Source organism: Mustela nigripes, chromosome 2 (assembly GCF_022355385.1).
Source record: "Mustela nigripes isolate SB6536 chromosome 2, MUSNIG.SB6536, whole genome shotgun sequence".
NCBI classification, from domain to species: Eukaryota; Metazoa; Chordata; class Mammalia; order Carnivora; family Mustelidae; genus Mustela; species Mustela nigripes.
The window spans coordinates 188,756,117-188,770,109 of record NC_081558.1 but is presented as its reverse complement, the minus strand read 5'-3'; the positions used below and the strand labels follow the sequence as shown (position 1 = coordinate 188,770,109).

Here is a 13,993-nt window from a genome sequence, read left to right as displayed (position 1 = left end):
TCAGTATAGAAGCACTTAGACTTGAAGGCTGGCTAATTTCATCCAAAGGGGAGAGGCAGATTCTTTTTCTAGCACTCTAACCTCAGTTGTTGCAGGATAACATTCTGTAGGATTAGGTCCTCGGACATCTTTTTTTCCATTTTTAAACATCTAAACATGCAACCATTTCAAAAGCTCACAGATTAAGTGGCTCCCAATCTAAACTGAATGACTTAGAAGGCCTCAAGTTCAAGGTGTTGGGAAGTTGGGACCTGTGCCGGACACACATGTCTATCCACTTAATATTATCAGTGGAAGATGGTAGATGTGGCAGAAACAAAATTCTGAAAATTTCCCCAGAGTGAAGGATCTGTTTTCATAATTCTGATACATTACTAAATATTAAATGCTTTTGAGAATGCAAATGATATTGACATTTGAGGATGAAGTATACTTTTTTATTATCCAACTTTCGTTCTTTTTTAAAAAAAATATTTTATTTATTTGACAGATAGAGATCACAAGTAGGCAGAGAGGCAGGCAGAGAGAAAGGAGGAAGCAGGCTCCGTGCTTAGCAGAGAGCCCGATGTAAGGCTCGATCCCAGGACCCTGGGATCATGACCAGAGCTGAAGGCAGAGGCTTTAACCCACTGACCCACCCAGGCGCCCCTATCCAATTTTCTAAGTAGTTTATAGGTAAAAGCAAAAAGGGCCAAGAAGGAGTTATGGGATTCTGAAATCCAAAACCAATTTTACTTGCTTGTACAATTTTGTGAAATATTATATGTTTGAATATCTTCACCAATTTCACTGATATGCACTTAAAATATTTACTTCAATAAAATGTGTATCCACTTACTTATAAAGCAAGTTAGAATTCCAAACTTTAGAAAGATCTAAATTATGAAGTGTGCAAAATGGATTATAAATGTCTTTCTATTGCTAAAGAAGACATTTGAGCTTTTGTAAAATGCAAAAGCAAAATTAATATTTTTTATGAATCTTTATTTTGCATACAATTGGGTATCATCAAACCTAAAAATTTGAGGATATTTTGACTAAGTTTCACTTTCTGCATTTTCTTGTCATGATAAATTGGTTTTAGGAGGAAAATAATTTGGTTTATTACTTATAATATTACAGTACTTTAACTAGTTGAAAATTTCCCATAGTACAGAAATCATTGACTATCTCAAGTCCTCTGATGTATGGCTTTCAAGACATAGATTGTTAAGGAATATATACTATAATTAGATTCACTTTTAACTCTACATGATTAAAAGTATGTCATTTAGTGTTGTTTTATTTTTTAAATATTTATTTATTTTAGAGAGAGAGCAAGTGTGAGGAGGGGTAGGGAGGGAAGCAGAAGTAGAGGGAAAGACCATCTCAAGCAGAATGCCCATTGAGTGCAGAGTCTGACATGGTTCTTGATCTCACGATCCCAAGATCTTGACCTGAGCTGAAATCACAAGTTAGAGGCTTAACCAACTGAGCCACCAGGCACCCTGGTATTGTTTTTTTGTTGTTGTTTTTGCTTTTTAAAAATCTAGTACCTTTCTTCTAAAAAAGGAAAAAAAATAAGAGATCGGGAGGGAGGTGGCAGTTCTGAATTATAATGCATCATGTAAAGATAATTCAGCACGCCAAAAGATAAAAGGACTGATTGATATTCAGTGTTGTTACTAAAGTTTAATTTTACTCTTGCTGTATTATAACTTGAAACTATAATTCTCCACTTCTAAGAGTTAGTAGCATAAATTAAACTCACGGATCACTCAGATTGCTTTTTCTATAGTTAAATCCTGGTGTATTGTGAAAATGACTTATTCATGAAAATTATCTTTTGTTACCCAAGAAAAAAAAAAAAGTTCCTACCATCCGCTCCACTCCATACTGGAACTGTGAAATCAAATGAGAGAAACAGCAAGCTGGAACTTCAGAAAAATGTATCTCTTAGTTGGCTCGTGTTGTCTAATTTTGGACAATTTTGCATCTATTCAGCCGCTCTATTCTCTGCCTTTGGGGGTAACGCGGAAAAAGATGTTTTCAATCCGTAACTGGTAGATTCGCTTTTATTATTTCTTCTGTAAGGAGCTAACAGTCTCATTGGTTCTAAAAACGGGATGCACAACTGAAAGCATTTTTCAGTAGTGAAATAGCCCAAACCTCTCATTCATGGTTGCAGAAAATGGGGGAAGCGACGTGGTAAGCAGCGAGTCGTGAAGGACGAGCGGGAGGCCTGCCTGTCACCGACGCTGATAGCTTGGCGATGGCTGTACATCATCTACCCTTCATTGACTCATAAAGCCCATCTCAGCTGAAATGCAAACGTGCGGCATGACACGTTTATTTTTCATCTTCAGTCCTGATAGTTTGGGGCTTCCTGTGCATCATTAAATTGTCTCATTTCCTCACATTCCCCACAGATGTGCTGCCGCCCGTTCCAGGCCAAGGGGATAAAACAGCCACGATGCTCTCGGACGGAGCCATTTACAGCAGCATTGACTTCACGACCAAGACCACTTACAACAGTTCCAGCCAAATAACACAGGCCACCCCATATGCCACCACACAGATCCTGCATTCCAACAGCATCCACGAATTGGCTGTGGATCTGCCCGATCCACAGTGGAAAAGCTCGATTCAGCAAAAAACAGACCTGATGGGATTCGGATATTCTCTACCTGATCAGAACAAAGGTAACAATGGTGAGTCAGGGTCTAACACCCCGAGGAGTTCTTTTCATATCATTTGTGCATGAGATAGAAATTAGTATTTGTTGTTCAGTTTAGTGACTCATCACCAGGTTCACTACCTAAACTAAAAAAAAAAAAAATATATTCTTGGCATGTGTTCGGTACCTTGCACAGTCCTTCCCACCGCCACCGCCACCACCACCGTCACTGCCACCACACACCAACACCAATCGGTTTCATCCTTTTAGCTCTTTTTTCAGTAGAGTGGTCAGTAATCCATCTCAACTTCCATTAGGCAGGAGAGGCGGAACATTCCTCCACTGTCCCACGACATCTGCTTCTGAGTTGCTAACTGCATGTTCTGCATGGGCTTGTGCTGTGAACTAATCACATGATGCCACTATGACCTCTGCCCTTTAACCCTTAGCCTTACTTTACATCCCTGACTACCGATTGGCTGAGGGATTGTCTAATAGAATGCCACACAACCAGTCACAGGATTTCAGCACCACCAGCTCTCACAACAGCTCAGAGAGGAGTGGCAGTCTCTCAGGTTGGTCTCATCACAGTAAGGAGAAATATTTGTTTGTCACCAGCATATGACCTGTGTTCCTAACGACCGTGAAGAAATACTGAGTCACAGCTCACTGTCAGGCATTTATCTTTCAGATGACAATAGCAGTTTATCCTAATGAAATCAGACTTTGGGAAGGGGTGGGGGGATAAAAATCCCTGTCACTCTTTATGTACTAAGTGTGCAACACCATATTGACTGGAAAATTATATGATTTTCCTATTATTTAGGAAAGAACAGATGAGTTTGATCTGCCTTGAACCCTATCTAAGAGCCAAGAGAACTTTATAATAAAAAGATCATAGGGGAAAGTCAACTCCATGACATGGGCAGCAAACGATGAATTCAGCTAAAATGCAAATTATTCGGGACATTTTTCATAACAATCGGATTCCGGTGATGTGACCTATTTTTGGACAATGTTTCCAAAATATTATGGAATAGGATTTATTATCTATTGAATGATATTTAGAGTATGGTGCTGCTACCATGCTAACCAAGGATGTTAATATCAGACATTATTCCTCACACTTAATTTCCAAAAAAAATTTCAGTCTGTATATGGACAATTCTTTTATGCTGTAGATGTTAATATATATTTGACCTGTATCAGCCAAACCTACAATCTATAATATAAGTATTGTATAGCACATATCAGGACAGACTTTTACCGGACAGAAATATATGCCTGTCATAATGAATAGAACTGATACTCTTCAAGATCCTCACCTCTAAAATAAGGAGGTCGTAGTAGACACATTCTCCCTTTCAACCATAACATGTACATCATGTAACTGATGATTTTTATCAGCACATTTCTAATTGATTCCATGACCTTATTTGCTTATTTTTTCATATTAATGATTTGCCATTTTTTCTGATGAATTTTTTTTTTTATCTACAAGTTCTTAGTAAAGGATTATAGTGTATTATGATGTGTCACAGTCTCCTAGGCCATAAAGAGTTAACTCTTTTACATTAGGGTAACATTTACTAAATGACTTTTCCTCAGGAGATAGAACCCTTTCAGTCTGAAATGTTAATGCTCTCTCTTCCCTCCAAAATGAGCCATTTGCTCTTCTTACCTATTGGTAGAATTAGATACATTATAGAATCAAGAAAATTTTAAACATCTGTTATGAATTTAAACTGGCTTAATAATATAGGGGGATATTTTGAATAACCTTATATGTCATTTATAATGTCATTTATTTATAATGAATCTGACAGTTGTACTGAATAATTAAAAAGTAATGTATCCTAGGAATATTCTATTCAAGATATGTAAAGTTCCAAGCAATATATGTATTTTTTAAAATCTATATATTTTAAGCCATGCATTACATAAGACCTTTTGTGAATCTTTCATTAAATATTCTGTATATGTTGATTGACACTGAGTTTTAAAAGTTACCTTCTGAGTAATTGTAAGCAGAACTTGATTCACAATAGTGCTTACTGCTTTTTTTTAATCCATTAATCTCCCAAGTGACATTTATATATATATCTATGAATTATATTAACTACTTCATCTACATTTGAATACAAAATTACTTAAATTGGTGATAGAAAGCATTCTTTGGGAGGTGAGAGTGAAGTGATTATTCCCTTTTAGTTTAGTCCAATTGAGTTTAATATCACAAAATTTGCTTCATTCTTTTAATAATCATGGATGTGTTTTCTAAGGCTCAAATTTAAGATCCAACTGCCCAATGGATATCTAATCATATATTATAAGATCTTAATTTGTGCACAGTAATGAAACCAATTTAAAATAATCACAAAATAAAGAAAGTTGGACATTTTTTAATTATTTCAGTGAATTCCTCTTCCTCTTTGAAACAATTTTATAATTTATTCCATACATAAGTTCTGAGCGCTTGTGCTAAAAATGCAACCACTAAAAGAAAAAAACCTCAGATCTCTCAAAAACCAGAGGCAATCATAATTATGTATATACATATATGTATCTCAATATCAGTAGTGACAATGAAATATTTTTATACACCAGTATTTTTCAAAATAGAGTATGTGTTTAACTAACTTGAAAATGATTTATTTTTATAATTTTCTATGCAAGAAAGTTGTTCGTTCAGCATCAGTAAGTGTCGATTTGAATATTTACATTTTGAGTTGAAGAGAAATGGGTCAGATATGATTGCCAATCTTCAAAATATGTTCCTCTAAAGCATAAGGCAGGCTTTCTGCCCTTAAAATGCTTGGGGATCTTAGGTTGCAAGTACCAACAACAAACTATAGCTCACTTAGCTCAAGGTATAGATCTTAGGTAAACATTTAATTTCGTTAACTTCTGTTATATGCTCCCCATCATGCTTAGAGCCCCACCTTTTAGGTCAATGCTAAGAGAGGACAAAGCATATCAATTGATAGTCCCATCAGGACACACCACAATGACAGAACAAAAATTTCCCAATGAGGGAAAATTGGGCATTGGAGGAAAACCTTATTGGAGGAAAATTCCATCTATGAATCAGCTTTGTTTCCCCAATTCATTTTTAAGTCTGATATTTGAAGAGTTGATAATGCCTTTTTTGACCTTGGACAAGAACTTCAACAGAGTTGGGTTTAGAGCTCCATTAGTCATTTCTAGTAAAGCTGTTGCATTTAAAATTTCTTTTTCTTACTGTGTGAATATGGACCACATAACCTTTATAAAGAACCTTTGTTTTCTCGTCTATTAAGTACTTCATCTACATTTGAATACAATATTACTTAAACTGGTGATAGAAAGCATTCTTTGGGAGGTGAGAGTGAAGTGATTATTCCCTTCTAGTTTAGTCCAACTAAATTTAATATTACAGAATTTGCTTTATGGAGATTTAAGAACTTCCCTATCTGTATCATTCAGTTCTGGTGGTGATGATACAACATTTCTAAAGTGAAGAGTGAAGAAAACATTGTACACCTATAATTATATAAGGAATAAAAGATATGCAATGAGGGGGAAAGCTAGTAAGGGCACACAACCCAGTGTGCTTTTTCCTTTTTTAATTATTGAAATACAGTTCTGAAACTGCACAGAAGACACGACCCTGGTTTATGATTTTGATGAATGATCAAAAAACAAAGGATTAAGGCTTATCTACCTTAAGCATAAAAATTATAGATTTCTTTTCAAGCAGATTTATTATTTTTATTCCAAGAATCAGACTATTTCTGGGATACTTATTGGTGTTGGAGAAGTCAGGCTTGATGAAGGCTGTAGAAATGGGTAGAACCAGGCTTACTCTAAGATAGAGGAAATGGGAAAAAGTAATAATGACTGGGATTTATTGAAATTTCTAAATAAGCTGAACCTCTCCATGGTTTATTTCATTTGATCCTCAGAATACTGCAAAAATGTAGGAACTTTGTGTCTATTTTACCTCTGTGGAAATTGAAGGGGTATCTATCAAGTAATTTACCAAGTGAGAAACTAGTCTTTGAACCCAGATTAAGCTGGGTTTGTAGAACCCAGATTATCCTTGAAGCAGAAGATACCTGCTCTTCTTTCTCCTAATACCTCTCCTACTGCCAAAGATAGGAAGCAAAAGGAAGGGTGAAAGCATTTTGTCTGTAGGGGTGCTCTTTTAAATCTGTGTGTTTATGTGCGCATGACCTAGACGACAGACGTAATTCCATAGTTGGCAACAGTGTCTATGTCCAGTTTAGTAGTTGCATCACTTTCTGGCATTCAAATAAGCTATGACTAAATGACATAATTTTCTGAGTTGGCTGATGCAGTTTATTAATTGGTAGAAGAAAGAAGGTGAAACTTCTAGTACTACCTCTATTGATAGCCCTGCTGCAAGTAGTCAATGCTCACAACGTGCAGTGCCAGAAAGATGAGGTCCGAGGGGTCCATACCATTTTTTAGAAATGTAACTATAGGCTGCAGTGAGAGTGAAGTAAGTTTCTTGGGTTCCAATGAAACAAAATCCTTTGTTATGCTGTTTGAGAAGCGCTCATTCTCGCAATCAACTGTGGTCCATTTAGGAAGAAACTTGATTTACCTAAATTTTGGAAGAGTGAAAAGCACTATACAAATGATGAATTTTATTTTTATATTTCATTAAGCTTCAGTAATTCCAGAGTTGGCTCTTATGCTGACAAGTTATTTTTTGCTCATGTTTTGTGCATGAATTCATTTGTATTAACAATAGTACTGAAACTGATCACTGCATTTCCATTAATTATCCCACTCTTTTTGGAATTTTAGGAAATGTTATGCTTAAAACATCTGGGAACTACTCTCACTATAGGCAAAAATAATTACCCCATTCGTTAGTTTAAAATTCTATAACACTTATCATTGTGAAAGATTTACAAGTATCCAGATTATAGTTGATTGATTTTTATCAGTCACTTTTGAGAGAAAACTGTGCTCTCCTGGATTAATTAAATTGAGTAAATTCTAATGGAAAAGTTTAGCCTCTATCCTTAGACACTGCATTTTCCACTGAGAGAGATTATGCAAAAGAGCATTATAAATGCACTAAAATCTGACATTTGAAAGAATTTGTTATGGCCCATTATTTCATCTAACAATGAAAATGTAGAGGCAGCAGACGTGAATAAATCAATAAGTGTGCTTTTGCTGCAGAAGCCATGTTTTTGGTTTATTCAGCACTGTAGTTAATGCATCGGGGAAAAATAATATAATTTTGAGCAATTTATAAAAACGTTTTTTTCTGATTATATCATCTCATTGTTTATAGCTTTTAACAAATGTAATATACTGATTGTGGTGTTCTGAAAACATACATACATCTTCCCTTGTGATGTACTCTCTTTCGACCGATGTACGGTATGTCTGAATCAATGTGTTCTTACTTTCAGGTGGGAAAGGTGGAAAAAAGAAAAAAAATAAAAACTCTTCTAAACCACAGAAAAACAATGGATCGACCTGGGCCAATGTTCCTCTACCTCCTCCCCCAGTCCAGCCCCTTCCTGGTACAGAGCTGGAACACTATTCAGTGGAACAGCAAGAAAATGGGTAAAACTATTTTCCATACCAACAAAATGCCCCAGGCTCTCCTCTTCTCTCTCTTGTACCTTTTTGTCTTGATCTGGTGTTCTCGTACTGTTTTCCCTCCCCCCAACCCCTTTTTGTTGTTTGCACTGTCTATGTATTTTCGCTGATAAATACAACACAGCACATATTGAGAACCCGGAATCCTTGGCTGTCAAGTGCTTCAGATTGTCAGCAATCCTGATAATGCAACCTCCATTTATAATATTGCTTGTTAGTTTGAAAGCGAACACCCACAGCAAGAGCCACTCCTGAGCGGGGCTGAAAAGGGAATTAAAATAACCTTCTTCATCATCTCTCACAGTTTTCTAATGACTTGGTGTCTGGCCACAGCAGAGAATCCACTGTTGAGCTCCATCCCATGGTGTAATTGTAGGGACTTTAATCGTTAGCTTTGATGGGAGTTTCGGGGCCAGAACAGTGAAAGAGATTCAAGCTCATGCACATTCTGAAACAAAACCTCTTGAAGTTAGAAAATGTCCTTCAAGGGCATTTAAATGTGACAGGTTTCCTTATTCATTCCCAAATATGTCTCAAGAGTTAGTGTTCCTCTGTTAATGTGTTAAATTGATTTAAAGCTGAAAGACAGTGATACTTTTTATTTTCTAATTTTAAAAAAATAGCAAATTAAGAGAAACATACTGAGTCCTTTTTTCTTTCTATTTTAATAATTCTAATTGCTCTGTCTTTCTCACAATTTCTGGGTCCCCACCGCTTTTGAATGAAACTGAAAATGCATAATAAAGACAGCTTTTCTTTTTCCAAGTTTCTTTAAATTTTGAAGTATTTAGATGTTAAGACTCCTCAGTTTATTTGAATAATAGCTTTATCTCCTGTCTTATTTTGTGTAAAGAGCACATGCACATAGGTTTTTTTTTGTTCCATCTCCTTTTCTTTTAAAAGAAGTGCTATCTTTGATGTCTGGGATTAATTTTTTTTTTTTTTTTTTTAAACGGGAGAGAGAAATGAGGGGCAGAGGGAGAGGGAGAGAGGAGAATCTTAAGTAGGCTCCACGCCCAGCACTGGGTCTGAAGTAGGGCTCGATCTCAGGACCCTGAGATCATGACCTGAGCCATAGTCAAGAGCAGGACACCGAACTGATGAGCCACCCAAGTGTCCCTCCAGGCTAATATTTTCTTTTTTTCTTTTCTTTTTTTTTTTTTTTTTATGACAGAGAGAGAGTAAGAGAGGGAACACAAGTATGGGAGAACTAGAGAGAGAGAACCAGGCTCCCGGGTGGGCAGGGACACCAATATGGGGCTTGATCCCAGGATACAGGGATCATGACCGGAGCTGAAGGCAGACCATTTAATGACTCAGCCACCCAGGCACCCCTAGATTAATATTCATAATTGGAACTTTCTTTTTCTTTTTTAAGATTTTATTTATTTATTTGACAGAAAGAGAGAGATCACAAGTAGGTGGAGAAGCAGGCACAGAGAGAGAGGGGGAAGTGGGCTTCCCGCTGAGCAGAGAGCCTAACAGGGGTTCCATCCCAGGACCCCAAAACCATGACCTGAGCCAAAGGCAGAGGCTTAACCCACTGAACCACCCAGGTGTTCCATAGAATTGGAACTTTCTATGCCACAACTTTGCTTCCTTTAAAAAAAAACTCATTTACCTTTTTTTTTTTTTTTGGTTATGTAATACATACACATATATACTATAATATATACATTATATAAACAGATGATAGATATGCATATATGTATATATATTCATATACACATACACATATATTCACATACATACCTCTATATTTTCTTCTCTACATATATTTTTAAAGATTTTATTTATTTATTTAACACACAGAGGGAGATCACAAGTAAGCAGAGAGGCAAGCAGAGAGAGGGGGGAAGCAGGCTCCCTGCTGAGTCAAGAGCCCAATGCAGGACTCGATCTCAGGACCCTGAGATCGTGACCTGAGCCTAAGGCAGAGGCTTAATCCACTGAGCCACCAGGCGCCCTCTACATATTTCTTTTTCTCCAAGGGTCCTCACCTGCTTTTGTGGGATTGTAATTCCCATATATATACATAGCATTATTATATTACTTTTTTAAAATGTTCTCATTCAAAATAGGAAATTAAGAGCACATCCTCTTTTCTCTGACTTTTTAAAAATGTTAAACGTTGCAAATAATCTTATGTAAAACATCAATAATGTAAATGTGCCCATGCCACATGAAGTCTGTTGAAGAAAAACCAAATGTGTGAATTCCATAAGAAAAGATGATTACAGGGCTTAAGAATCTGCATTTTTTTCTAAGATTTTATTTGTCGGGGGGTGCATAAGCAGGGGGAGCAGCAGACAGAGGGAGAAGCAGACTCCCCACTGAGCAAAGAGCCCAATGCAGGACTCGATCCCAGAACCCTGGGATCATGACCTGAGCTGAAGGCAGATGCTTGGTGGACTGAGCCACCCAAGCATTCCAGTATTCTGCATTTTAAAGGCTATAATCAGAAAACTGGAAAATAGAGCTTGTCAACTGGGAAGAGAAAATAATACTATCAAACATGTATAAGCATAAAGTAGATAATTTGGAATTTTTCTTTTCTTTTTTTCTTTTCCCACTAGGTCTACTTAAAAAACAGACTGCAATAGCTATTACCCACAGAAATAAAATTAATTCATTCCAAACAAATGCTAAACTTCTCACTCTATTTTATTGCCCAGCAGTAGAATTGAAATATCATTTCATGAATGAAATAATACACATTGCTGAAGACTTCTATTTTTTTTATATAAATTATTTTCTGAACAGCAAGCCATAAAATATAAAGTTATTTCTGGATTATTTTAGTATTTAGCCAGGATGTATGCTATTAGAAAATCTTTTCTTTTGTAAAAGATTTCTAGAAATTCATTTAGTCCTTTAGACAGGTAAAGAAATATATGTTTCCATTATATATATTCAAAATCTTTGTAGCATGAGCTTGGTTTTTAATAACCTTTGAGTTATTTGCCTTAAGTATCTTGTATTTTCTGAAACAAAAATTTTCACTTTTAACCAAAATAGTAAAGTCTTACCTATCACTAAATTGACAGCAAAATTCAATTTTCTTTTTCTTTGGACTCCATTTCTTTTTTTTTTTTTTTTTTAAAGATTGTATTTATTTATTTGACAGAGAGAGATTACAAGTAGGCAGAGAGGCAGGCAGAGAGAGAGAGGAGGAAGCAGGCTCCCCGCTGAGCAGAGAGCCCGATGCGGGACTCGATCCCAGGACCCTGGGATCATGACCTGAGCCAAAGGCAGCGGCTTAACCCACTGAGCCACCCAGGCGCCCTGGACTCCATTTCTTGATATATTCTTTATACTTCTTTGTTTTCTAATGTGAAAACCTCATAATATTGAAAAAAAGGGGCAGCTGGGTGGCTCAGTCACTTAAATGTCTGAGTCTTGATTTCAGCTCAGGTCATGATCTCAGGGTCGTGAGATCAAGCTCCATGCCCAGAGGTGAGTCTGCTGGAGATTATCTCCCTCTCTCTAAGTCTTCCCTGGCACCACTGCTCTCCACCCCCACTCATGTGTGTGCTTGCGCCCATTCTCTTTCAAATAAATAATAAATACATGTTTAAAAAAAAAGAAAAGGAAGGATTTTTTTAACACTTCCTAGATTATTTTATAATGTGCTATTCATGAAACTAACATTGAATATTTTACAGATGAGTTCTTCTGTAGAATTGTTTATATGCTTTGTTTTGAAACTTGTGTAGGTTTAAGTCTCTCTTGAAATACAAACAAAATAAACTTCAGAAATCACCTTTTAGTTATGATTATTTTTATTGTAGCAATCAAGGATTCTGCAACTGTACTTCCTATGGTGATATATAGTTTTTCTTTCTGTTTTTAGCATATCATAATAGAGAACTTATCCAACATACATTTTTTTCAAGTACATAGTAAATGCTATGCCCGGTGCCAGGAAAGAAAGCAACAGAGATGAACGAAATAGATACATAATTATTCAGGAGTGGTAGGTAGAGACCAGAAAACACATAAGACTGTGTACACACACACACTATTTTATATGATAAGCCCTAGATGAGCAAATATACAAAATAATAATTTGTATTGTGGAAAGGATAACCATTTATGCCAGGTGTAAGGTTGGGACAGTCCTATAGAAGCTCAGTTTTGGTGTGGTGCATAAATAATGAATTCTGGGACATTGAAAAGAAATGTTAAAAAAAAATAAAAATTTTTAAAAAAAGGAAAAAAAAGAAGCTCAGTTTTGAAGTGAATCTTGAATCATTTGTTCACAAATAATAGCACCCGGAGTTCTAACCAGCTGTTGAGTGCCAGCTCTGAGCTTGAGGCAGAAAAAACAAAGGACAAGCAATGGTCCCTAACCTAAAGCAGCCTAGGTGCCAGAATAAATTATGAACAAAGGACTATAGCAAAATGTTGCTAATATCACCATTTGCTGTGCAGATGGAGAGAAATTTCCATAGCTGAAAGAAAAAATATATAAATATGTAGGGGCTCCTGGCTATCTTGGTTCGTTGGGTAACTGCCTTCAGCTAAGGTCATGATCCTGGAGTCCTGGGATCAAGTCGCACATCAGGCTCCCTGCTCGGTGGGGAGTCTGTTTCTCCCTCTGACCCTCCCCCTTCTCATGCTCTCTCTCTCTCTCTGTCTTTCAGTCTCTCTCTCTCTCTCTCAAATGAATAAATAAAATCTTTAAAAAAAAATATATATATATATATATAGGGGCACCTGGGTGGCTCAGTGGGTTAAACCCTCTGCCTTCGGCTCAGGTCATGATCCCAGGGTCCTGGGATAGAGCCCCACACATTGGGCTCTCTGTTTGGCAGGGAGCCTGCTTCCCCCGCCCCCACCCTCTGCCTGCTTCTCTGCCTACTTGTGATCTCTGTCTATCAAATAAATAAATAAAATCTTAAAATCTGTCTATCTATCTATCTATCTATCTATCTATCTATAGATACACATATATAATGAAAGATAGGAAAAAAAGAATAGCCCCCATTCATTTTCCTTTATACTCCCTACTCTTCCTTGAAAACTCCATCTTATTCTAGTTAAGGTGACCAGCCTTTCCTTAATTTTTTTATTTCTTAAGCTTACAACTCTACTGTAGTACTCATAGCATTGCATTCTAATTGCTCATGTGTATCCTTCAGCAATCGGTACCTGCTGTATGAGGTTTGAAATATTCATAGAGTAAGAGATAATCTGAAAAGGTGTTTTGTGGCGAACTGTGAAGCCTTGTCTGTCATATAGGGATTTTGACCTTTGGATATAGATGATGAATTGGAGTACAGGAGGCTAGGGCAGGTGGATAACATTTGGGATACTACAGCAGAATAGCCAATAGCTTAAAAAATGATAAGGCCATAAGATAAGGCAATGGCAGTAGGATGGAGGAAAGGGATAAATTTGGGAAATATACCTAGCCCAGAATAATCTCAAGCTTGAAAAGATGGTCTCTTACATTTTATTACAATGTTTAATACTGTTTCTAAAGTTTCAATATTATTAAATTTATTTCTAAGCCTTTCTGGGGTCATTTCCCCCCACAGAACTAAATACCAAAAGTTACCAAATCATTGTCCAGATAGAAAAGTATTTGTTAATTCAATATTATAACAACAATAGTAAATGTTCTCTCTCATCCATATGCCTCTCTTGGCATAAAGGATAAAAAGGAATAAAAGGATAAAAAGGATAAAAAGGAATATGCTTTAT

At 36.4% G+C, this 13,993-nt stretch overlaps 1 protein-coding gene across 7 annotated transcripts in view; it reads left to right on the top strand.

The window, feature by feature from the left end:
- ROBO2 (roundabout guidance receptor 2) overlaps positions 1 to 13,993 on the top strand; it is a 1,305,913-nt gene that overhangs the window by 1,256,973 nt on the left and 34,947 nt on the right. For 4 of the 7 annotated variants that reach the window (XM_059392156.1, XM_059392154.1, XM_059392152.1 and 1 more), the window contains exons 21-23: positions 2,409 to 2,690; positions 3,106 to 3,231; positions 8,092 to 8,248. In XM_059392156.1, the coding sequence (XP_059248139.1) occupies positions 2,409 to 2,690; positions 3,106 to 3,231; positions 8,092 to 8,248 (565 nt within the window). The remainder of the gene's footprint in view (positions 1 to 2,408; positions 2,691 to 3,105; positions 3,232 to 8,091; positions 8,249 to 13,993) is intronic. The other 3 variants (XM_059392157.1, XM_059392155.1, XM_059392153.1) reach the window with 1 other exon arrangement.